The sequence below is a fragment of the Bombus flavifrons genome, chromosome 7 (genome assembly GCF_040668555.2).
Source record: "Bombus flavifrons isolate JBK064 chromosome 7, iyBomFlav1_principal, whole genome shotgun sequence".
NCBI lineage: Eukaryota > Metazoa > Arthropoda > Insecta > Hymenoptera > Apidae > Bombus > Bombus flavifrons.
The window spans coordinates 1,460,951-1,487,495 of NC_138448.1; the positions used below are offsets into that span (position 1 = coordinate 1,460,951).

Genomic DNA, 26,545 nt, shown 5'->3' on the forward strand with positions numbered 1-26,545 from the left:
ACTGAGATCCCAGACAGGCGCACTTGCGCGAATCCGTGTATACATAGTCGTATCGAAATTTGCGTGTTGACAGTTTACTTTAGTCTAAAATCGTTTCCCACCTCGGAGGAAAGTAAATGGATCTGTTGAATAATTTAGAAATTCTAAGGTAGCGATCGACCGCGAACAAATGTCGAACGTAGTACGCGCATCAAACGCGGAACGCGAGACGTTATCACATATATATGTATTTACTTATATGTGTACGTGGCAAGACACGTTGATGTAGCCGTAAGAAGATGGAAAGGAGACGGCGAACGGGAAGGGTGGAAGGACGGAGTCGATGCGTTAAAGAGAAGGCCCGAGAAGCTTAGAGCGAAGGAAGATGGCACGTTGGAAAGATAGGCGAGAGAAGGAGAGAAAAAGACGCGGGACCCCCGTCAACGAAGCATACCTTTACCACGGTATCGTTTCTTCATCGCATTCGTCGCGTCGCTCGACGCTACCACGACTCATGGCTAATCATCATTATTTAATTACGAGGCCGTTTTTCGTTAGACGGAGTAGAGTGTCGGTGGTTCGTGGAGGCACGTCCCTATCGTCGAACGAGGTTTGTTCGTCCAGCGATTTTCGTAAATCTGTTTTACGAGGCCTACCCCATTTGGAATTTGAGACACGTATCATCGCTTAGGGAACAGAGAAAGAGAGAGAGAGAGAGAATGAGAGAGAGAGGAGCGGACAGTTTCCACGGACAGTTTTATGATTCTCACGTTGGAATCGGCGACGATGAGCTTGAGCACGAGCGTGTTCCGGTTCGTGGCTCAACGGAAAAGGATTACCGGTGAAAGAGAGTCAATTAAAACGGTGGCACAAACGTTTTCGCTCTATTTCGAGCTATCGGCGCCGCTAGGTTAAACGTATTTCTCAAATTTGATCGCGCGCCATTCCCTAATTAACGAATTCGATCGTTTTCGCTTGGGTGTCAAGCGCGATCCCGCCTATCTCGATCGTCGCTATTACCGAGGCTACCTCATCCAATTAAAAATCCACCAATTTATGCAAACGGTCGGGCTTTTATTGGCTGCCGACCAGACTCGAAACATTCCGAAATGGACCGCGGGATGCCTCGAAAATCGCAAGCGCGAAACCGAGATACCTCGGGGCCGGGGGATCCTATTTGGAGCGAAATAGCTGGTAATTCGGTGGCCGATCGGCCGGCCGATCTGTTGGTCGGTCGGTGAACGGCTGGCCGCGCGGGTTCCAGAGAAAAGAAGGAACGAGGTGACAAAGTATTCACCGGAGGCGATTACAAGGTTTCCTCAGCGGTCGTAAAGGTGCGGACCTCGTTTACGTGGATGAGGGCTACCGCGACGATGGTGCCGCCCCTGAAGACGACCGAGCAAGCGATCCAGCCAGCCAGCGAGCCACCGACCGACCTCGAGTGGGATGGCCCGTTACGAGCTAATTAGCAAAATAAGAGAAACTCTCTGTGAGGTATACAGCGTTGTAGCAGCAGCGTAGGCAAGGGAACTTGCGCGTCCTTATACGGCGTGATCGAATCGTCAGTCTGTAATTTATCGCGAGTTTTCTTAACCCGGAATGTTCCTGCTTGTGAAACTCGGTACACCGGTTTTTTTTCCCTAGTCTACGTTTCTTCTTTTCCTTCTTTTCTGACCAATCGACTGGCAATTAAACGTGATGCTTAGCGAAGAATATCTTCCGTGCTTATACTCGTGCTCTGTTAGATATAACATCCCTACGAAAATGGTATAATCGTTCGCGATCCGATTAAAACAGTGAACGAAGCCCACACCGCATTCCGTCGGTAATCACTGTTTCTAATTAACCAAACGAAAGCTTCTTGTCCCGCGTTTTGCTACGCGCTCCGGAGGTTTTTCTACTGTCGCAAGAAAACCGCGATCCACGCCTATAAATAGACTCGCGTTACTCGTCGATGCATTCTAAAAAGTTTCGCGACTATAGGTATCCCGCGGTCATCCCGGGATTTCAAGTGTTCACCGCTTCGAATTAAAGGCAAAAAGACGCGTTACTAGGTTTCGTGTCGAACGCAAGCGTGAACGGGCATGACAGCTGGCTGGGAAAATTAGTTGGCTAAAGAGAGTGAAAATCTAGCTCTAGCTAGATAGCTGGTGAGGACCACGCAGAATCGTCAGTAGGCTCGATCGTTTTTTGCATTGCCACACATTGCCGATCTATACGCGATGGTCGGACGATCCAATGGAGAGAAGGGGTAGGAGGTTTCTTGACCGCATGCCGTAACGTCGCTGTTTATTAATGCGAGCTAACGTTTGCCTGCTGGCTTTTCTTCTAGATGAGAATGCGGCGCAATTATGCGGCGCAACTATGCGACGCTACTCGAACCGTGCCACGCTCGATATCAATTAGACGGTTTTTATTGCGATTCCAGTGGCGTACGGCGGCTCGTTTATACAAGGGTGGCGACCGCGCGTCACCCACGGTGAGTACCGACCGACGAAAAACAAATGGTCGTAATCCCGCGATCTTACGACCGTCGTCCTTACGCGGTCGCGGGCCAACTTTTGTCCTCGTAGCGTTCTCCAACCGAGAGTCGGGCAAGTCGAGAGAAGCGAAGTAGAGTGAAGAGCGAGCGGCTCGTGTAGTACGTGAGAAAGAGCCGAGCAGAAGCGGGATCGAGCTATCGTCGCGCAAGAAAGCCGGACAGAGAGCGAGAGGGACAAGAAAAGGAGCACGGGAACGGGAGTCAAGGAACTAGAAACGAATTCCATTTGTGCGACTGAGAGAGGACGAGGCGTGAACGGTGGAATCGACGGAGATACGGAGAATCAGAGGATAGGATAAAAAGGGTTGTGGCACGACGTTGGTCGCGAGGTACACGCCGCGCTTACCGTACCGCGCGCGTACCGAAGTTAGAGAAAGAATCAACCATGTAGGAACGCAGGCTGAGAAAGCAAGAGAAACTGAGCGCACCGGATAGAAGAGAGGATGCCGGGTAAACGGAACTCGGGGCGTAGAAGACACGGATAGATTGTAAATAAGAGAGGAAAGCATGGTGAACGTGCAGGATTATTCTGAATCGAAAAGCTCTCGACGAGTTTCTACCGGCTTGCATTGTCGGTACGCTAGAGGGCACGTTCTGGTACGAGGTGTTTCACGACTACAAGGTGTTACAGAGATATACTCCGGGCATACCGCGCACGTGTACGCACGCGTACGCACACGTACACCATTGACCGGCGTGCAACAATCGCTTAACCATTGACTGGAACCTCCGGATCCCTCACGTTATTCCTATCGAGGCCGACGCGTTCTCTACTCCGACGTTAACAGCTTCGAAAATCTATTAAAGGCGGAATTTCGGCAAACAAACGTTTAGTATTGGCCTTTGTCGATGAAATTGTCGGTGTAGTAATAATAGCGAAATGTCCAGTCGTAGTAATTAAGTCGGTGATTAAATTTGCATTGCTAATGGATCTTTATGATTGCGGAGATTGAGAGATTAGAAGCAACCTAATGTCGAATCTATGTTCCAACGATTAAAAACTACGAAAACCGATCAGATACACGTCCTTAATGCCATACATTACCGAACGCAATACCTCGTAGGACTTTCCGTCGAGGTCGCTGCGATTAAAAGTCGTTTTGTATCGTAACGCCAACGACCCACCCTTCCTTCCTATCCGGAAGCAAAAGTCGAGTTAAACGTACTTTCGCGGAGGGCATGGCTGAACTCGTCGCGATGCGAAGCGACGCGACGCAACGCACCAACAACTGCCCGAGAGGACGCGAAAGGGCGAGAATCAGTAATGAGTACGTTACGGGTTTCTTGACTGGCTCGGGTATCGCTGCAAAAACTCGCTCTCGATTCTATCCATGAAGCGCGGAGACGAACGCTGGAAGAGGAGCGAACAGAGGAAAGACAGGTAAAGGAGGCACGGAAAACGAGAGAAGAGAGTAGAGATGAAAGCGATGGAGCAAGAGGAGCGGGAGAAGAAGGAGGAGCAGACGTGGGCCACGAGAGCTCGAATGCACCGCGCTGGACCAGCGATCTCCGCGAATTAATCAAATACGCGAGCGATTTGTCTTCGTTACACCCACGTGGGCACCCCGGGGGGACGCCTGTGTAACCGGGGTGACGAAGCCCTCTCGACTCGGCACCGCGGGTGAAAAACCCGTCCACCGACTGCGTCCACCGGACACGCTCCGATTGCAATTTATTCATTTCATAATCGAAGGAAGGGAGCAGGTCTGGTTTTCACGTAGATCCCGCACAGGATGGTTATAACTCGAGAGTCGCGTAAAATCGCGATAACGCTTCTTATCGGTTCATTTTCGCTCTGTCCCTTCGGGGTTGGTCTCGCAATTATAAGTTAACGATTATCGATAAATAGATGGGTGCGAATGAAACGATCGCGTTTGTTTATATTGCCGTTTAAAACGCACTGGCGATTATGCGAGTGGTTCGGACGTGGTCCGAAATCGTGTCGGAGATCCCTTCGGACACGCGGATGATTCTGCCGTATTGGGATGCGAAGTAAATCGTAATTATATACGGAGAGTAGTACGTGATCGGTGGATCCTCCTCTCGCAGCGAGACTCGATGGAAAAAGATCACGCGGACGTTTAATAACACAGGTACCGAATGCCGATGGGTGTAGAGTGTAGGTACGGTGTATAAATGTGCGTGTACGTCTCTCCGCTACCAGCGTCGGTGCCGAATACGCGACCTCCGTCGTGTATTTGTACGAGCGCTGATCTCATCCATACGCTATTTTACAATTACACTTTACGATACACAATTTCGTACAAACCTGCTTACATTTACGCGCGCAAATTCGCGTCGGTATTCTTCGAAGCGAGCATGCACGTACGCCAGCTACATTTACATGCGCGAGGACGAGTTTGCAGCAATTTTAATAACACGGCTATCGGGTGCCGGTAAGCATAAGTTTCGGCCGAGCGTTCTGGCGTGCGCTCGCGCGCACATGTGTATACTTTTTCTCCAGATCGATATCGATCCGTGGTTGCGGTGTGGTTCGTTGCACGCCAGCCGATTGAACGACCGCTTACTGCTTACGAGCGTAACGTGTGTGCGTGTCTCTGAGAAATATTACATAGTCACGCGCATACGTATGCCGGTAACCGTGTATTAATTTCATTTGTCTCAGCTCTCGACCTCTCAAACACGCTTATTAGAATTCGGATTGAAACGACGAAACTGTACGCGAAACAACTTACTTTTTAGTCGAGTGGGTCGCGTGGGATAATAGTGCGACGTTCTCCATTCCCGTGGATTTCGCGTATTTATCGAGGAGACGTAGAACTATTAGGAAGGGAGCGAAATGGAATGGGTATAAATAGCGAACCATAAATTATGCCATCCACGTACGCGTCCAAGTACCATCTTTAAGGCAGAGTCCGTATAACCTATGTCGCTCGACTCGTCGAGTCTCGATACGATACGATGGCGGCGACGACGACGACGAAGACGATGTTACCGGATATCGTGCAAATGGAAGCCCTCGCGGCTACCTTCCACGTAAACCCATGGAGGCGGTGCTTACTCCGCATCTCCGTCTACTAGGTTTTTCCTACAGTTGCCGAGGAAAAACTCGATCGGTTCCATGGGAGACACGATCGCGACGCGGTAGATCCAAGGCGTTTGTCGAAACCTATCTAGAAGAGACGTACCGGACTCCTGCTTACCCGTACCACTCCCGTTTTGGATTGAAGTGCGATCGATCGATCGGGGCAATTATCGACGAGCATCTCGTGAAAAAAAAAAACTTATGTGTACTCTCGAGTCGTATCTAAGCTATACGAATACGAGCCGCATCTCGATGTCAAGGTAGGGAAACCGTCTGTCCGTCGACTACATCGGATCGCGGAGATCGATCGATCGAGCTCGGCTAAATGTCACGAAGATATTCGCCAGGTAACTGGCGAGACAAAGCGATAACGGTTCGCTCGACCGTATTCAATAGCGTCGATAGCGCGAGCAAAACCGAAGACGGTCTAGAAGTCTAACGCAAGAACAATACCACGTGGGATACCGCGGGGCGGCGGAACATCCCTACGGTTCTTGACACATTGACCGTGGGCGGACGGGGATCGGCACTGGTTATGCAGGAAACATGCTCTGCTCTGCCGTCCGATCGTTCATCGTCTGCCAGCGGTAATGATCGCTTGATTTCCCTATTAATTAATTGATTTCATATGTACGTGTTATAAATTTTCTTTGAATAACTCTCCTCTTTCGAGGTTTTGGGATAAATAGCGAGTCGTTGAAGAATATATATTTCCTCGTCTCATCAAAGATGATCGATCATTGGTCATTTCTTACTTCTATTCGCTTGGATTGACTTCCGTAGAAATCAGCTAAGGAGAAAATGTTCTGGTGATAGCGAGTATGCGTGCGCACGGTTATTGGTGAGGTCATTAAAGAATAAGGCGTACTGTATACGCGCGATGCATTTTATAGAACGGTGTTTAGCGAAATTGCTGCCATTCGATTCAATCAATCGACCATACCGTTGGAAACAACGAATCGCGAACGTATCAGAAACAACGTATGAGTGGTGATTGCCAAGATTTTCGTACAATTTGCACCCCAAGAAAGGAAAGGAGCAAAATGCGCACGTGAGAACAAGCCGAAGTTGTAATTAACGAGCAGCTTGCTTATATAGTATCCGAATACCTTTTCGTCATTTTTGCGCTTTCAGTCTTCCCCCTCCACCATTTCCGCCCTTTCTTTTCGTGTTCCTTTTTAAAAGAAACAGACCAACGAACCAACGAATTCTTCGTTCGCTAAGGTCGAGGAAAAAAAATTAATACGAGGTTTGCATCGCATCCCTTTCTCCTCTCAAAGATTCAAGCTTCCGACGCTCGGTCTTAAAACGATCGTTACTTAAAAGAAAAGTATAAGAAAAAGCCACTTTGTAGCCATTTAACAACGATAATAACTGTGTTCGCAGGTGAACGGCCAACCAGATTTTATTTGGTGAAGGAAGAACCGGATCTAATGATGGATTCCAACACGGGCATGATTCGGATTCGCCTTCCACTGGACCGAGAAACTCGGGACAAGTACATTCTCAGCGTAGAGGCGCGCAATGGAATTTCCGCAGGCTACTGTCAGGTAACCGGCGTCGATAGAAATCGAAACAATCACGAGAGAAATCGCGATACATACACGAGCCAAGGTAGCAATCTGATCGCAACGCCGTCGCATTGTTTCTCGTCACACAGGTGGAATTGAACGTGGAGGATGTGAACGACAACGCTCCGACGTTCCCGACGAGCAGCGTCCGCATTTCCGTTCCAGAATCGCATCCCCTTCATTCGGCGCTTTACGTAGCACATGCCACCGATCCCGACATCGTTCCGTCTCACCCTATACGCTACGTCCTTGGCCAGAATAGCAACGACCTCTTTGGAATAGACGGCCGCTCGGGAGAACTCTATTTAGCAAGGAGATTGGACTACGAGACACAGCAAAGGCACGGTCTTCTGATAAGAGCGTTGGATGGCGCGGGTCTCTCCGCGAATCTCAGCCTGAGCGTCGAGGTACAGGACGTGAATGACAACCCCCCAGTGTTCGAGAGGAACGAGTATCATGTGGAGGTTCCCGAAGGCGCCAAGCTCGATTCTCAAGTGAGAAAAATCTTCATTACACGCCCGTCACGCGGGCATTTGTTTGTCGAGGAGACGTGCGGTAGGATTCCCTTTCGCGGAAGGGAGCGAGGGAGCGCATCGCAAAGTGTACATGGAAATGTGTACAGAACGAAGAAAGACTAGAAGAGTGGGAGAGAGAAATTCTGGGTCGGTAGAGGAGCGAGAGGGATTAACAACCTTTCTCCAGTGTTCCTCCGCATTCTTGTTCCTCGCACTCTTTTTGTTTTTCAAATTCGTTTTCGCCAAGCGTAACTTCATCCGGCGGGACAACCGGGAAGACCAATCATGCTGAACCTTAACACCCACTCGGATCGATGATCATCTCCTCCTCTACCTTTTGTCCTGCTCCTTCTCTATTTTTCGGTCTTCTTCGATTAGATACGGCGAATAGAGTGGAAGAAGAAGACGTTGACTCATCGAGTTCACCTTGTCAGCGGAAAACAGAAACGAATTAGCTGAACGCCGGAGCGCGCGAAAGATTAGTGATGCGAACTGTAAGGTTACTAGATAGACCAGTTCAGTGGAAGGATTGATAGGCTATAACTGATAGTTATTTATAGGAACGCGCAGTACGTTGTTACGCGATATATACATACGCGCTAACACGTATACCTGTGCGCATGTGGTATGGTGTATCGCGACCCTCTATGGAGTAGTACGGAATACACGGGATTGATAGGTAATCGTTGATAGGCTTAACAGAAACGCAGCGCACAGCTGCTCGTTTTATGAACAACCCATGCTGATTATCCCGCTTGAAAGGATTATTTATCGTGGTTAAACACCATTACCGACGAAGTTGGAACGAAATTCTTCTCCATTCCGTGAAATCTTTCCTTGCTGGTGTCTGACTCTCGTGGAGACGTCGAACCTCATGCTCGCGGATACGACTATTTATTTCGGGTAGACTAGTTCCTTGTCGTGGTCGTCGTAGTTATCGCTGTCGTCTTCGAGAAAAACGGTTTGTCTAATTGTTCGATCAGTGGTTAACAGATAGCATCTTATTTCGTTGCGTTTGGTGGCACGACGCGCGACCACGACGGTCTTGCTCTAAATACAAGGTTAAAGATGAAGTAGGAAGCAATCGGGAAAGAGTCATTAGCTGTTGCGTACACGAGAACATGTTCGTCATTGGAGTAGCGATATCTAGCGGTGGAACGAGGGACGTACAGCGCGATTCCTTGCGGTGCGGTGGTAGCCACTGGTGGACGCAATCCCGAATACAAGGATACCGATGACGAATGGCCGAGAGATCGTTGCCGCAAGATAGGCCCGTTAAATGACGTCACATTTTTAATACAACGGATACACGAGGGTACGATAGAACGGAAACGACGACGACGACGACGAGGTGAACAGCGCGCACGTTCCTCTCTTCCTCTTTCCTTCTTCCTTCGCCACTCGATCTCTCGTTCCATCTTTTCTCGGCGCGGCGTACACGTATATATCGGTGGTATCTATCGGCGAAACAGATCTGTGAGCTGTCGGTGGTATCCAGACAATATCTTAGCCGCGACCAGGAGAGAGACGAGCAGAGAAAGAAACTCGGGGAGATAGTAGGGGGAAGCAGCAGCTAGCAAGAGTAACTTGGCTTACAGTGAGGGTAACCCTTCACCCGCCGCGAACTAATAACGTACAGTTAGACACATTACTGCCTGCTCCCACGTCAGGTTCTCCTTCTAATGGTGGTCGATCTCTACTCTTCCTCCCTCTGTGCCGCTGCTGCCGCCGCCGCCGCCACCGTTTCGTCCTTCTTCCTTCACAGATGAGAAGACGAGTGCCGATCCTTTCTATCCTCGTCCTCGTCCCTCCGCCCTTCGCGCTCGTCGCCTTTTCTTCCTTGTGGTTCGCCATCCATCATTGCCCGTGCGCCAGCTTCGTGCACGGGATACCAAGTTATATACCCTCGATCCTATGTTTCTTCTTCTTCTCCGACCTCCGTAATTCACGATCCTCCCGCACTGGAAAACATCGACCGGTTCGAACGCATTTAGGGTTCGCGGACTTTGGGTGCGTTTAATTAATACGGAACGACCGGATCGACTGGTCTTGTCTCCTCGCCGCCTCTTTCTCCCTGCGTGCCACCTCACCGCCGCTGCCTTCTTTTTCATCGATCTCATCGGCTTTTTTTCGTCTCCTCGAGAAACGTTTACATCGCAGAAATTCAGATTTCTCCCTCTTTGCGCGGCCGAGGAAGTATCGTAATTGTCGTATTCGTTTTTCCGTTGTATCGACCTACCTAAAAACACGCTCGTAAAACAAACTTGTTCCTGTCCTCTACACAGATTCTTCAAGTGACCGCGGTGGACCTTGATACGGGCAATAATGCGAGGCTGAGTTACCGTCTTCAAGGATCAACGGCCTTCCGGATCAGTCCTAACACCGGTTGGATTTACCTCGCGCAGATTCTCGATCGCGAGACCCTGGATCGGCACGCGCTGACGGTTCTCGCGACCGACAACGGTTCTCCGGCCGCGACCGCGAGCGCTTCCGTGCTGGTCACGGTGCTCGACGACAACGACAACGATCCCCGATTCGAGAAGGATTTTTACGGATTCGACCTGTTGGAGAATCTACCCTCGGGTACGCTGGTCGGATCCGTGAGTGCTTCTGATTCCGATCTTGGGAAAAACGCCCTGCTCAGATACGCGGTGGTCCAGGCCAACAGCAGTTTCACCGTCGATCCTGATACAGGTAAGATCTTTTTCTCCTTTCTGACTTTCCTCCTCTGTTTGCATAACCGATATCAATCCGGTGTGCGCGTACTTACTTGTTTCTCGTCGAACCGACGCTCGAGTGTTTACGAAAGCTGTCAGCCGACTATGATACAGCTGATACAGTTATGAGCGCTCGAACGTTCAAACGAAAAAATCCCACACGACTAGAACCGTCCAGGAAAATATCAACGAATTCTATATATTGTCCGAATTTCCGATAGAATTAACATACCATCATATCGAACGCAGTTCGGTACGATATCGAACACATTTACAGCTCGATGTTCCTTTTTTATAGAGTGGCACGCATGTTGGAAAGGAATTTACGCGATCGCGTCACGTCTCTAGCTTTTAAGCACAGAAAGAAAGGAACGAAGCGTATTCGAATTGAATTTGAACCGGGCGTTGAGCAAGGTGTGAAGAAAAGGAAGAAAGAAGCGATTAATTTACTAAATAGCCCTCGGCCATCGACGCTGTTAATTTACGCGTTGCTCTTACGTCAACTCGGGAACGGTCCTGGTGATGTTGCGTACCATTGTTAAACAGCGGTACCCTGCACGATTGTGCAAGCCTTTAGAAGCACCAGACAGAAACGACACGATAGATATTCAGACGCGGGTTTCGTAAGTCCCCGAAAACGCTTAATGAAATCGGCTTCCACGGTGCGCACAAAGCTCTGTCGTTCGTTCTGGTGGACGCGCGTCTCTCGGCTTTGGCGCGCGTTCAAGATTTATAGCGGTCGAAGTCGAAGAAAAAGAAGCGAAGGAGCGTAAATTTATTTTTGATACGAATGCCTTTAATTGGAAGACCATACAACGCAATATCGGAGATACGAACAGTGGCGCGATTATTTCGTTTTTGTAACATCTCCCCTGCTTCGTGGATATCAAAGTATAATCCCGTAAGAGTGGTGCTTTCACCTTACCGGCGTGTAACGAATCACCAGAAAGGGTTCAGCACACACCGCGAAACGAGCACGCACGCTGCCTCTCGTATGCTACGCGCATACGTGCTTTGATTGGCATGCGACACGAGAGTATTTGTGTACATGCTGGTTCGAGACCAGGTCGGTCTTCCTCTCGTATCCACGAGAAGTCTCGCTGGTTGGTGCACTGGCCTGCCTGTTTGCAGAGGAGGGTCTCTTCTCCAGTCATTCCAGTGCGAACCTTCGCTACAGAGAAATAAAAATAACCGTTGCCTCTCTCTGCCGGAAGTATCCAGTTGTTCCGTCGCAGCGGTACTTGTATATTAATCTTTGGTTTCGGAAGGTTCTACTCGACTTGTGCGCGTTGCCACCGATAGTTATGCGAGAAATTAGCGGAAAACCAAATAGCGGTGAAACGCGGGAAATCGTGGAGCGGTTGGTCGGTTGGCCAGTTTGGGTATATGTTTTACAGCTTCTAAGAAATCTCTTATTGATCGTGGCGGTGCGGAACGAGTTTCCCTAACGCAGTCTCGGAAGAGCATGGATTTCCAAATATTGGAAGAAACGCGCGGGAACGGAAAGAGAGCCGGTTCCTGAAGGGGGCGAAGAAGTTCGTCGCACGGTCCCACGGTTAACACGAGAAACGCATTAGCACGCGTCCTACGATATACTTCTTATTGTTCCGCGATGGTATCCCTCGATGCCGGCTCGTTTGCATGTTCCTCCGTCGATCGTTTGTCTTCTAAACGACGAGCACGGCGACGTCGACGGGGTTCTGTCGGCGCTGGTAGACGAGGTGGACGCGTCGGACTGGACTAGGTACGTCGAGAATTCGTAGAGGCACGCGGGTGTCTCGTGTGTCCTACGAACACCGAAGCCCTTCCTTCGACCCCTTATACGAATTGTTTTCCCCATTCCTTTCCACATCTTGGAATAGTTTTGCTCGGTCGGCTAGGCGCTTGCTTAATTACCCATTAATGCGCTGACCCGACGAAAAGACAGCTCGAGAAGATTCCCTCTCTGCTTTTTACGTTTCTTCTTTCTGTTCCTTCTTTCTTTCTATCTCCGCCTCCTCCTTCTCGTCCCGTTCCTTCTTCCTCTTCTTCTTCTTTTTCTCTTCCTTCAGCCCCTCTACCCTTCGTAACTTTTGCGGTCCGTCTGTACCGCGAGATACGTAATTACAACGATGCTCGTTACACGCGCGACTGTATACGCATCTATATTGCAATTATAATATGCGAGAGGAGGACGGAAACGAAATACGATAGCCGGTGACGAGGCGCGACCGAGGAATTCGAGCGTTCGAATGGACGAACAGCGATTATCCAATTAATAGTTCCTGTCCAGGAAAATTGATAAGGTCGATTTCCTCGCACAATGTCGACCGGTGATCGTCCCACGTACGTACACGAATTCTATGTCAAGATATTTACGGTATTTCCATCTCATTTATACGCGATCTCTCGCTCCGTATCACGAGCATTTTCTCGTACCGATCTAAAGAATCGATGCGGTGAATCGAAATAAATACGAGTGGAAAGCGTCTCGGATATCTTAGAAAATGAACGAAACGCGACTCATCTTTTCGTTCTTGATTTTCAGGCGAGATCACGACTAAAGAGCCGCTGGATCGGGAAACGAAGGGAGTGCACGAGCTGGTCCTCGAGGCACGAGATCAAGGAACCCCGTCCAGAGCGGCCAGGGTACCATTGAAGGTTACCGTACTGGACGTGAACGACAACTCGCCCGAAATCGTGGATCCGCAAGGGGACGTGGTGAGCGTCAGGGAGGAACAACCACCGGGAACGGAAGTAGCGAGGGTTAGGGCGTTGGACACGGATCTCGGCGAAAATGCGTCCGTAACCTACACGATTTTGAAAGGTAATGCGTTACAGCCGAAGAAACACGGATCGAATCGAAGCGATTTCGTCTCGATCCACGAAAAGGAAGAAAGCGCGCTCGAAGAAATTAGTTATCCAATTACCAAGACAATTATGCACGGTCTTAAAGACGAACTCGAACGGGTTGTGTTTATACGTTCTCGTTAGGATTGCCATCCGATTTTCTCAAGAACGTTTACGAGTCGTTTCGACCCTTTCGAGCCAGTCGGATACATGCTTAACGAGTTTGAATAACCGTAATATTGCTATTTCCTTAATGGTGTTTTAACGTTATTCGTTCTCACTGTCGAGATCACGCGAGTTTTTCACCGAGTGTCGATTATCGTACTCTCACGACTAACCTTGACCTCCACAGACCGAGACTCGGATGGCTACAACGTTTTCACCATTGATCCGATCACCGGCATGATCAGAACGAAGGCGGTTCTCGATCACGAAGAACGGAACGTATACCGGGTGTCCGTAAAGGCGACGGATGCAGGCCGACCACCGCGGCATGGTATACGCGCGTTAAGAGTCGAGGTTTTAGCGCTGGCGGATAACCGGCCGACCTTCACCAGCAGCAGTCTTGCCTTTAACGTGAGTATCATCGACCTCGTCGCCACCGCTATGCAACTTTCGTTCACTGGTCGATTCATTCGGATTTTTCGCGCGATTTATGAGCATCGTGGCTGATAAAGTATCTCGTAGGATGGGCGCGCGCGCACGTTCGAAGGCGTTCAGGCATCGACAACTCTTCTTTCGCAAAGCGGTAAAAAGTTAATTACGGAGGAAAGGGATAAATTTTAAAGGCGCACTTTAAATCGGAATCAAACTATTGCTCCTGCTTTTATGATCTTACTAATTAGGAAAAAATCGCGTAACTCGATTCGTTTAGGTACGCGAGGACGCCAGTATCGGACAAGCAGTGGGATCGGTGTCGGGAGCGGGTCCAGCAGGCCGCGTGGCCTTCACCTTGGATTCCCTGACACCCATCAGCGAGTTTCCAGCATTCGATGTGGATCGTAGCTCCGGTCAGCTGGTGGTCGCTCATTCTCTCGACCGCGAAAACGTTAGTGAATACCACCTAGAGATTCGCGCATTGGACACCACGTCGATCGGCAACCCTCAGAGCATCGCCGTCTCAGTGAAGATCGTGATCGAAGACGCAAACGACAATCCACCTCGATGGCCGCAGGATCCGATAACCGTTCGAGTCTCGGAGAAGGCGGTGATCGGTTCTACCATCTACAATTTGACGGCCATCGATTTGGACAGCGGTTTGAACGGCGATCTTAGATACGGTCTGGTGGCCGAATTTCCATCGAGAGGTAGCTTTGCGGTCGATTCGCTGACCGGCGCTCTAACCCTGGCCAGGCCTCTCGACAGAGAGGAAAGAGCCGAGTACATGCTGATCCTGAAGGCGTCCGATCGCGCTCCTCCCGGCGAGCAACTAGCCTCAACCGTGACCGCGAGGATCATCGTGCTCGACCAGAACGACAACGACCCGGTTTTCGTTGCCCCGGAATCGACCAAAGTCGCGGTCACGCCGGACCTCTTACCAGGTGAGTGACTCTCTGCTATGCGATTTAGCTCTTTCAGGCAAGAGCAACGAGTCAGTTTAATCGAATCTTAAACACGTAGAGATTCTTCAGTTTGCCACGCTAACGCGCAGAGACGGGCGATTCAATTACAAAGCAGCATTATCGTAAATTGGCATCGTTGCAGGGGCGATGCTCGTGAGAGTGGTCGCCGTGGATAAAGACGCAGGTGACAATGGCCGTGTATCGTATGTGATTACATCGGCGAACGAGGAGGCGAGATTCTCGGTGGGTTACGAATCTGGTATAGTGAGCCTGGAGAGGCCGATGGTAAGGTCGACGGAGCTGGAGATTACGGCGAACGATCACGGTTCCCCACCGCGCAAGTCCACTCTCAGGCTGATTCTGACGTTGGCTTCTGGACAGACCAACGGACCTCCTCGGCTACTGCTCGCCAACCCTGTAGCTAGAATTTCAGAAGACCTCCAGGTCGGAGCACCGGTTCTAAACGTCGCCGGTCCTATCATCGCTGATCAGGGTAAGCGTGCACCGCGATCTCTCTCAAAGAGTTATCGTGGACTGGCGAACCGCGAGCGCGCGGATCGTCAAGATCGCGATTCTTGATTCCATTTTATTCCCATTAAATACGCGAAATAAAACTCGCGTTGGGTTTACAACCGGTCAGTTTATTGATAAATATCCGCCGATGCTCGTATATCACTCGCGAAAGATGATCAGATAGAACCGTGTATATTCGGTTAACGCTTGCAAGGATAATGCGAAGGGACAAAGCTGAACTCGGCTGCCTCGAAACTTATCGATCTCTTTCGCGTACACGCACACACCGCCGTTGTACGACAAGGATGCACGAGAGGACCAAAAATGGGGCTCCCGCGCGGCTATCCTTTTAGGTGTTCCGCGAGCGTCCTTATTGTTTCGGTGGTGCGTCGCTGCATAAAGTGCGACGGAACAGAAGGGGCTGTCAATTTAGCGCTCCCTATACCAGCAGAAGGTGAAATTACATTCTGCTATCTTGTCCCGGCTTGTGCCCTCTCTTCTCTCGTATCTCTTTCCATCCCTTCTTCTACGTTCTGCTCCACGGATTTTCAAGTTTGGCTGTCGCCGCGCGCCAGCGTTTGCGCAGTTATGTGCCACCTACATGTCGGACTGCCAGAAAGGAATATAACCGCCGCGAATGGCCACTCCTGCTAATAGGAAAGCTCTGCTATGAAAATACCACGAATAATTGCCTCGAATCTGGCTGGTACCGGACATTATAGTAAATTCAGCGAAACGACTCTTGGTCTGGCTCCCTCCTGTTCGAAAGTGCGTTCCATCCGCGTGCTACGTCTGCGCGATACTCTCCCTCTCTACCCCCCTCTCTCTCACCATTCTCTCTTCTCCCACAATATGGTTGCTTGTCGCCGCGTTAAAAGCTCCTCGGAGAATTCCGTCGATGAGAAAATTTCATCCTCGTAGATAGAGGTTCGACGGTGTGCGTTAGGTGACCGCGCTCCTTGGTGCTCCGCTTTCCTCTTGAGTCCTCCGCGTTGCCTTTTCTCCACCTTCAGTTCCGGCCGCCACTTTTCGAATAGAAAAACGGACCGTAAAGCAGATGAGACAGAGCACGAGCATAATGATCACTAAAAGCGTGCGCAGAAAATCTGCTAGGTATTCTCGGTCTCGTAGCAAAACATTCTGTGCGACCGACAATATGGTATATCGCTCGTTTTGCGCTTATCTAGACCGGTGCCCGTGTATCAGACGAGCGCATTAGCGCGCCCTGCACAACTTGCAAAGGGTTCCGCGTCCCTATGAGATACCCCGAAGGACGAGGTTGCTGTTAGGGGTCCAGAACCGCTAGCGAGCCACCGCGCCGCATCGCAGCAGGGAGGGCGGATGAAAAGGAAGAACGAAAGGGGACAGGGCGAAACAATGGCCGCGTATATCATCGTGCCGCCAGCTTGCCGCAGTACGCATAGGCAAATCACCGGTTCCAACCAACACCGACACCCTCGTACGTGCGGCACGAGCGTGTGCGTGTCGTCACCGTAACTACCGTTCTGCTGCGTCTACGAATACGGAATACACACGAGACCCGGCCAAATGCTCTCCTGGCCACGTTCACGATACGAGAGAGAAATACCGAACGATCGCTAGTGCGTCTCTTTGTTCTATGTTAGCTAAAAGTATTGCCGCGGTAGTTTAATGCGCATCGTCCTTCGGAATTTGTGTATAATAACGAATGCATTAAACTCTGGCTTCCACCGGAAGACGTCACTCCTTCGAGTGAAAACGATGACCACGCGAATGGAATATTCCATACTCGGGTTTGTCGTAAAATTCTTTCGTCTCGACCACACTTTTGATTGTTTCCCTTGTATACGGCCAAATACGACCACCGGTAGGTATTCCTTGATACGATATTCTTCCTATCCGACCGCGTTTCGCGGATCGTGCCCGCCTAAATCTCGATTTTCTCTCGTATAAATTTTGCAAGCATCCGTAGTTTCGCGGTCGTAACGCGTTGAGTATAATTGCTGCGGGGCTAAGATCCTTTGCTTTTTATCTCGTTCTTCTCTCTTGTTATTTCCCATTCACCCCTGGTTTCGATCCGTGTCCGGTAATCGAAAGAACAAAGCTATTTCGCGAATCGAATTTGCTTGGTATATTTTCAGGAATTTACGAAGCTTATCGCCTCGCGCTACGTGTCGATCTCCGACCAAGGGATTCGATCGCTTTCGCTTTAAAGGCACACATTTACGTATGCAAACTGACCAATAATTTCAGATTTTCGGAAAGGACCCGACAGGATAATGGTCTTGCGAGGAAACGAGTCTCGGTCGCGTGGTCCTAATTTCTTGTAACGTGCTTCGGTTGACCGTAACTTCCAAAAAAAGAGCTTAATTTTATTCCACGCGTTGAATATCGATCGATGAAAATATCGACTGAAACGTTGACGAAGGTTTTGATATGATTGCGCAGGTAACGTCAGCTTCAGTATTCCAAGCAATCTGGCCGCGGACAAATTCTCCGTTACACCGAACGGTCTAGTGACCCTGCGAGGACCTCTGAATCGCGAGGAAGTCTCCCACTATTCCGTTCCGATTTTAGCGAGGTCCAGCAAGCTGTTGGATATTAGCACGCTCGAAGTTTTAGTCATGGATGAAAACGACAACAGCCCCGAATTTCGACCAGGCTCCTGTTACACGCTCGCCGTACCCGAGAACCAAGGGACTTCCGTGATTCACACGATCGCGGCGGCTGATCTCGACGAGGGAAAAAATGGGGAAATTTATTACAGTATCGTAGGTAAGACGCTTCGAAGTTCCACCAAACTGTTTCCCTTCGTCCATCTATGCATACATACAGGCTTCATTGTTCTGGTGGCTTTTTAGGTGGTAACATTGGCGCAAAGTTCATCTTGGACTCCATAACCGGAATGTTGTCGATGTCGAATCTAGATCGGGAAGCGGTATCCAAGTACATCCTGACGATTTCAGCCAAGGACAAAGGTCGGCCCAGCTTAGAGACACGATGTAACTTAACCGTAATCGTTCTGGACGTGAACGACAACGCACCATCATTCGTTCAGAATCAGTATACCGAATCGAGACCTCGAGGGCCTGTTCCAAGCTCCGAGTATCCTGGATTCGCTTTGTCCAACAGCTTCTCGTATGGGTCTTCCAATTACCCGACAAACTATTATCCTAGCAAGTACGTGGCAACTATTTCCGAGGATGTGGCACCAGATTCTAGCGTCATGTCCGTGAGAGCGACGGATCCGGATCAAGGAGTGAATGGAAAAATCACCTACGCCATCGGCGAAGAAACGAGCTGGCTATTCAGAGTTGACAACCTAACGGGCGTCATTACAACTGCTGGGTGAGTAACCGACGTCCTCTATCTTTAACTATCACAATCGAACGAAGACTTTTTTTCACTCAGTCTTTATCCGAGATCAATGTTCTCACTGAGCTTTTGGTGATCTCGTCCTAGTCTCTTTACGTACGTCTTGTCCCTTCTCCCACATTGAATTCTTTCTTTCGCGAGCTCTTCCAGCAAACTAATTTCATCCTGGCGTTAATTACTGCGTAATCTTTATTGCGGGTGAGATTAGGATCGCCGGTGGGATATTACGTCGGTACTGTCATCATAAAACGACGAGTAGACGCATGGGAGGAGCGGGTAAGATACAGAAATGAAAAAAATCATCGGACAAGAAGGTGGTGGAGATGGAAGGAGGTGGAAGGTCTAGGAACGTTGTAGAATTATAAAGTCAGTCGATGCGACTCGCGAACGATGCACTGTGGTCGATTAGTTGATTCCATATGCATAACCCGTCGGCACGGATCAACGTGTTCTTCCTTCTCCTGTCTCCTTTCTTCGCCCGCATCTCCCTTCTCGTCCTTCTCTTCTGTGCCCTTCTGCCCTTTGCGATTATGCGCGCAATAAACTCGTATCGCGAGACGTCGTTAAATCTCTAGTCCATCCGTAGCTTCCGTTCTATCAAGGTCGAACACTGTCGACTAAATTTCACCGAGGGTTTCACGAACTCCGATCTCGTCACCATTCGAATCTTGCCGCGTTATTGCTCGCGTAATCCCCAGCGAAACGAAAGCTTCTATATTTCTGTATTTCGTTCGTCGAAACTACTTCGGATGGTACCGGCCGTGCTGGTTCCGTTTTCGATAGAGACGCAGACGAGTACGTAGGGTCGTTGAAGAGAGACAGAAATTAGAAGGAGGAGTAGAAGAAGAGGAGGGCAAAAAAGAAAAAGGAAGAGGAAGGAAGAAAAAAGGAAAGACAAACAAGCAGCAAACCGAGAAATAGGGAGATCTATAGGATGAAGGGTGTCGGTAGTCGGGAGGAGGCACGCAGAAGCGTACTTTTGCCGCGCGACAGCCGTGTGTCATTTCAGCGGGGCACCATGTGGCATTTCAATGCATTATTTCAGCCGGCAAAAAGCCTGATATGCAAAACCAGATCCCGGTCGGGCCACTCTTTCGCGATCTCTGTCTGCGACTCTTTCTCCGTCCCTTTTTCCTCCCACCACTTGTTCGGACGAACTTTCTTTCTCCGTCGTTCGCTCCGCGGCTGCTGCCGGCGCTCGTTTCTCTTCCCAATCGGTAGTCACCAACCGCGTGGTTGTATCGCGTTGTTGTTGGTATTGTTGCTATTGCTGTTACCTCGACGGCCCGAGCGGGTTTAGCAGCGCGGAGGTTCGCTACGAGTAGGTGTATAAAAGTTCTCCCCTTGTCCATTCCCAGGACCACCCGGAAGAGATGGGATTGATAACTAACTTGAATAGGAACGACGATTCGGTATCGATAACGTTGCGCTCGACGACTAATCGAACCATAGCGGTACGAATCCCGTGAACATCGATGCGACATCATCCTACCGGAGGTGATGATTTTCAAACAGAAGCGATTCGAAGAATATTATCTCGCATCTAGACGGTGTAAATAAAAATAGCCGCGCTCGTATAATCGCACGGTGTGACGGTCAGCAGCGAGAGTCGACTCTCGGCTCTGCTCGGTTAAATCGTAAATAACCGCGTCGATTTTGCGCGCTACCGGCGCACGATTATTATTCCACGCTCGTTAAAGGTTATTACGTGCACATACGAAGCAGGCAGTGTATACGCGGCAAAGACATTGTCGAGCTCAGCCGGTGCTTATTGCCGGCTCGCGAATTCGCAAGGTTCGCGTGACTTTTCCAAGCGGCTAATAAAGACAAAGTCCAACGATACGATAAATTACCCCTGACTCGCTTTATCGCTGCTATCTGACCGGAATTCTAGAAAAAATACCCGACAATTGAATGTTACTCGTTAAACGGTTACTTTCAATGGGAACAAATTATGCATTCGAGTCGTGGGTCGAGCGAAAAATTTGCCACGATAGTATAATTAGATTAGAATTAACATGTGCGATAAAGACGTCGCGCCGTTTGGTTTCACGGATGTATCGAAGCAGGAGAGCAATACCTCCTAGCGGGTAAATTCTAGATAGCGGCAAGAGCGCCGGCCAAAGGGAAAAAGATGTTTAAAAACGCGCTGAACTATTCAGTTGAGGAGGCGTAGAAATCAGGAAAAGGAGGGAGAGAGTTGGAGCCCTAAGTCGATATAGCGATTTCTCGAGGCGTATAGCTCACGAGGACGGAGACGCTAAATTCGCTCAGTGGTAACGGCGAAAAAACAGCCAACCTTCCCCGGCTTTCGTGCGATTTAAGACACGAAACGGCGACCAGCGAGCCGCCATGGAGGATCCGCAGAGTTATGGTAATGGCGGACGTGGATTACACAAGATCGCTGTGCACGATTAAGGCTTCCGTCAGACAAACAAGCTATCCGCCGTCGCGCTACGCTGCGCTGCCACCTTCCGCTTTAAATCCGGCCCGTTCTCCTGGTTCGAACAATCGTCTATTGACCGGTAAATCAGAATTAAAGATGCATCTGATGCGCAGGGGAAACGAGCTCTGAACCGAACGTAATTTTCGCCAGTCGCTAATGTAACCGAGCTTCCCGCCAAAAAATTCTTCCTTTCCCTTTTGTCCATAATTATCGCGAATTTTCGCGACTCGTTCAATTCATCGAATGTCTCTAGCCCGATTGTTTTCCACAGCCCCTTGGATCGCGAACGCCAAAGTTCTTACAACTTCGTGGTGGTAGCTACGGACAGCGGCAAGTACGACGCCAGGAGTACCACGATCCCGGTCGAGATTCGAGTGAGCGACGTCAACGATAATGCCCCTGTCTTCGACGAGTATCCCTTTCGTGCCCGCGTGTCGATCGGCACTCAGCCAGAGAAGAACATTCTGCGAGTAGTGGCGACCGACGCCGACGACGGTCCCAATGGAGAAGTGGTCTACTCCTTTCTACACGAGCAAGAGAAGCCTAAATTCAGGATACACCCAAGCACAGGTGCCGTTACTGCGGCGTTATCTCTGTCGCAGGATAACGGCAAGACGTATCACTTGGAGGTGCTGGCCAGGGACAAAGGAAATCCACCGAAAAGCACTCGAGGATTGATCGAACTGCAAGTCGGAGATCTCGCCGACTTGGCGCCAGTGTTGAAATTTCAAAACGAGTCGTACGAAGTTGTTATTCAGGAAAATTCTGCGGCTGGCACCGAAGTGGTCCAAGTCTCGGCCGTTCGATCGGACGGTAGAAGGCAACACGTTTCTTACTCCCTTGGATCGGGCAACGACTTTGGCACGTTCACCATCGACGAGGATACCGGGTTGTTGCGCGTGAATGATCCCTCTAGGTTGGACGCGGAATTGTGGACCGATATGAGGGTGAAACCTGTGGAAGAACAAACCGATGACAGTCGAACGAATTCATGGGGTAGATCTCTGGAAGGACAGCAATCCAAGGAGAAACCTAGAGAAAGTTCGCAGCATGTGCTCGCTGTAGCTGCTAGAACCAGCGGTCCCGATCCCTTGGAAGCATACGTGAAGGTTGTAGTCAAGGTGTCCGACGTCAACGACAATCCACCGATCTTCACTCAAACACAGTACTCGGCAACGGTCCTGGAAGGCAACGTCAAAGGAGACTTTGTCGTCAAGGTAAAAATATAACGTCGATATGTTAACAATAATTAAAAATTCCACTAGCTTGTAAGCCAGAGGCGTATAATACGCGTGTTTCGTTTGCATAGCTTTCGGCCAGCGATGCGGACCAAGGGATGAACAGCAGAATCTTGTATCATATCGTCGACGGTAATCCGGACAATGCATTCACCATCAGTCCACCGTACAGCGGCATAGTTCGAACCAATATCGTTCTCGATCGTGAAATACGAGAGAAATATAGACTAACGATAATCGCGACGGACCAAGGAAATCCTCAGTTGACCGGAACGGCTGCTCTCAGCGTCCGCGTGATCGATATCAACGACAATCAACCGACTTTTCCAGAGCACAGTATCATCTCCGTTTCCGAAGGTAAGCCACGTTAATTATCACTAACGACGCTAAATTAAGGTCAGGAGAATAGCAAAAGATAGAATATAAATGTCATTGAGTTAATTATGCCGGTCGTATAGTTCAATTATGGCGTTTATTCTTCTCAGTGTACGGTCGAGACGAAGGTTAATCACCGATTATTTGTCTCATCTGGTCGCGATCGTGCGCGAACAAATTACGGGCAAACACGAATACGCGTACACCTCCTTAATTTCGGCTTAATTGCGGCCGGCAATTAGCTCCCTCACGACCAACATGGCGCTCAATAACTCCAGAACCAGACGCTGTTCGAAAAGAACGATCGAATTTTCATATTCGTTTCCTATTTTACCTGGAATTCGTTAGCATCGATTCGCTCGAGTTCTAAACGACTTTGTTGAAAGATCGGTTGGTCGAAAGTAGAAAGAGATGTTTCCGCGTGGCAAAGCCGAGTGTATCTTGTGAGAGGCGAAACGCTCGAAAACGCAAGTGTACGAAAGAGAAAAGGAGATGGGATCAAAGAAAGGGGAAAAGTAAGAGCAATGGAAAAAAGAAAGGGACACGAATACCAGAGGTAGGAGTGCATACTACTCTCAAAGTATAAAGTTAAGTGGGAAAGGATTTATGCCGGCATTAAAGTCCAACTGTTCGGAACAATCTGCATAACTTAGGCGAGGCTGCGAACGCCCGTTTGAATAATTCGCGGTCTTCGTTCTTCTTGTTGTTCCACGCTGTTTGTCCTTCACATTCGTTTCATATTGCTCCTCATTGACAGATACGATTCAATGAAACGGCACCGGGCGAAGGCTGCCTCCAGTTTAACGCGTAAACACTAGGTTTCGCGCTGCTACCCTTTCGAGCAGACCTGCTTTTTCGCTGGAGTAACGATCAAAATGTTAAAGAACATGGCATGAAAGAAGGCGATAGACTGTAAAAAATAGATGAACAGACGATACGCAAAAATAATTGATCAAAGCTACACATAGAACAATTTTCTAATAGTCCAGTACGATATCTTTTTCTCTGCGCTTTCTGCCATCTTCGGACGACGAGATTTAAACGCGCTTCGTATTCTTCACTTCGTTCTCTTGTGCCTCTCATCCTTCCGCTCTTAGTATATGGGAGTACTTCCCCTTCTCCTGCTCCTGTTCTTCTTTTCTTCTTTCGTCCACGTTTTTGTTGTATTCTTTTTTATTGTTCGTTGTTTTTTCTTATCTTATCGGTCTTTCTTTTGGTTTTTACTGTATATTTTTAAGGTTCAACGCAAAACAACGTGCGCTCTCACGCGAACGGAATAACGTGAGATCGCTATCTACTTTGTATCATCGTAAAACTTGAACGCGCTGTAAACCAGACTACTACATAGCAGGCCTATTGAGGATGCAGCATTCGATAGAATTTAAATAGCGCAATCGCGTAACGTGTTAAATATGCAGAAACGTGGCAGCCTTTTTACGTGCTTATTATCACTTCAAAGATTTGACTACGTATCCCTTCGACAATGACGTGGGAGGCCTCGATGAAGGTCTCTACGCCCGTTGCGATGCGATCGATTGCGAAAAATTTGGTCGTGGCATAAAGTAATCGATGAAATCGACGACACGATTACTTCATTGAACCGCGCGCTGATAAAAAACGATCTCGTAGTCGGGTCCGTTCATATTTTAGCGAAGCGCATGATAATTGTTTTTAATTATCCCGGTGAACGTGGCGTATGTAATTATCGTTCAGCCTAAAACGAGAGGTGCGGTTCGCCGATGTTTGATAGCCCACGCCTTTGTTCCTGAAGGGCCTTCCTTCGCGTCCGCTAGATGGGAACACGTACGCGGCTGCACACGTACACGTGTATCCAAAGGAGGATTTAATCGACAGCATCGATCGTATCGGTTCCGAAAGTGGCACTGACACGAGAAATCGAAACAATGGTAGACCACCGACGAGCGCATTTTCCGTACAAGGAGCACATCGCCGACATCGTATTCGTATTTACGTAGCCAATCCGCGAATACCGAGGACCTCCGGTAATCAGAATTACCGCGATATAACTTACGGAGATCGAGTAGTACCCGATGTGAATTTATATATTTCGAGAGCAACGAGTTTTACCACGTGCTGGTTGCCTGCTCTCTCAGCCTGTTTCTTGGAATATCGCGGGCTTGAAGAGAGAAACGGAAACGCGGACGAGAACATCCACCGATAGAGAGATCTTTGTTTCGACTTCCGCGGCATGACGCGCGGCGTGGCGGAGGAACACTACCGGCATGGCGCAGCGCGGAGCTCGTACAGTGCGAGCCACGCGTTCATTCAGGGCCGTGGCCGCTCTCAAAACCGATTTACACGACTTTAACGATCACCCGTGAAATTTACGAGCGAACGCTGCCGCGTGCCAACTAGTCCCCGAGTCATTCGGACGCGTCACTTCATCGCAAAATAATTCCTTTATCGGCGCGTGTATCGCTCTGCTCGTCCTTCATCTCTATCCAGTCTCTATCGTTTCGCGAAATTCTATTTTAAACGTTATCGTTCCTCACAGTAACGACGATACTTTTGTTTGGTGGTACGATTTCTAATATCCAGTGGCCGCTCGTAGATATCTCTCTCGCAATTTGCTCACGGCAAACTGCAGATTATCGCCTACGATCCGCAGACCGAATCTTCGCCGAGCGTTCTTCTTAGCACCAGCGAGATAGAGAGAGCCGATAAGTAAGGATTCAATGCATTTTAAACGCGACTCCCTCGAACTGTCTTTAACTTCGCGGAAGAGCTCGGTCTGGCTCGGCCGAGATTGCAACACCGCTCTATATATATATAATGCTCTGTATACGTATCGCACATGATCGTCTGGCGGTGACAAAGTGGCTTCTGGCCGAAAATAAAAAGATCAAGGGAAGCGGGTTGGCCCGTATAACGACGCCATTCATCAGTAACAACGGAGTCTGGCATTGTACCATGATGAACTGGCTGCCATTCGATGTTCCAGTTAAATGGTTCATCAAGAGCGAACGTTCTGTGTCGCTCGACGAACTTGACGCTATTTTCCTCCCGACTTCAGTAAAATTCTAACTAGTTGAATTTCATTTGCGATATGTTTTGCGTTAGGTACCGCTGTTGGCACCGTCTTAACCACCATCACGGCGAACGACGTGGACAGTTCCCCGGCTCTGACCTATCGATTTGGTAACGTGACCAGTCCAGGTCCTTTCAGTATCGATAGATACGGAGGCAAAGTCGTTCTCCGAAGACGTTTGGATGCCGAAACACGGTCGGAATACAGCTTGCAAGTTATCGCCAGCGACGGTGTTCACGAGGCGACCACGGACTTGATAGTTCGTGTCACGGATCTCAACGACAACGCTCCACGGTTTCAGCAATCCGCTTACATCGCCACGCTGCCTGGTAAGTAATTTTCGTGGCCGTTTTCTTCGAATCCGCGAATCGTTTGCCACATACCGTACCAACCTGATCGGAGAGTTTCCTGCGAAGCGGAGGTAGTAGACTCGTGTGAACGTTGAAAGAGAAGAGATCGCAGTGAACTGTACATAGCTACGAGTTGCAATCTATTCGGTCGATATTCCGTCGAAGGAATCGCGGCGAAAGGGGCTCGAAGAAACGAGGGAAAGGGAGAGAAAGATGTCGAGGGGGACGACTACGGCCCGAGGCAAGTCTCTCGGCGCGAAATAAACGTGAGTTTAAAAACTGGTTTTTAGTAGACACACGTTGTCTTGTTGCCCGTGTTCCAAACTCGAATTGACACCGCGCCAAGATAAAGCGCGGAAAAGAGAAGCGAAGAGAACGGAAGAAGCCGGACGAGGGGGGACGAGCATCGAAAACGACGAAAAGGAAAGGAGAATGGAAGGATGAAGGAGAGGATCGATG

At 49.4% G+C, this 26,545-nt stretch overlaps 1 protein-coding gene across 2 annotated transcripts in view; it reads left to right on the forward strand.

The window, feature by feature from the left end:
- ds (dachsous cadherin-related 1) overlaps nucleotides 1-26,545 on the forward strand; it is a 214,328-nt gene that overhangs the window by 182,328 nt on the left and 5,455 nt on the right. For both annotated transcript variants that reach the window (XM_069116820.1, XM_069116821.1), the window contains exons 4-15: nucleotides 6,954-7,117; nucleotides 7,228-7,632; nucleotides 9,939-10,347; nucleotides 12,898-13,176; nucleotides 13,552-13,775; nucleotides 14,074-14,740; nucleotides 14,904-15,254; nucleotides 17,702-18,028; nucleotides 18,115-18,601; nucleotides 21,346-22,291; nucleotides 22,384-22,669; nucleotides 25,769-26,065. In XM_069116820.1, the coding sequence (XP_068972921.1) occupies nucleotides 6,954-7,117; nucleotides 7,228-7,632; nucleotides 9,939-10,347; nucleotides 12,898-13,176; nucleotides 13,552-13,775; nucleotides 14,074-14,740; nucleotides 14,904-15,254; nucleotides 17,702-18,028; nucleotides 18,115-18,601; nucleotides 21,346-22,291; nucleotides 22,384-22,669; nucleotides 25,769-26,065 (4,842 nt within the window). The remainder of the gene's footprint in view (nucleotides 1-6,953; nucleotides 7,118-7,227; nucleotides 7,633-9,938; nucleotides 10,348-12,897; nucleotides 13,177-13,551; nucleotides 13,776-14,073; nucleotides 14,741-14,903; nucleotides 15,255-17,701; nucleotides 18,029-18,114; nucleotides 18,602-21,345; nucleotides 22,292-22,383; nucleotides 22,670-25,768; nucleotides 26,066-26,545) is intronic.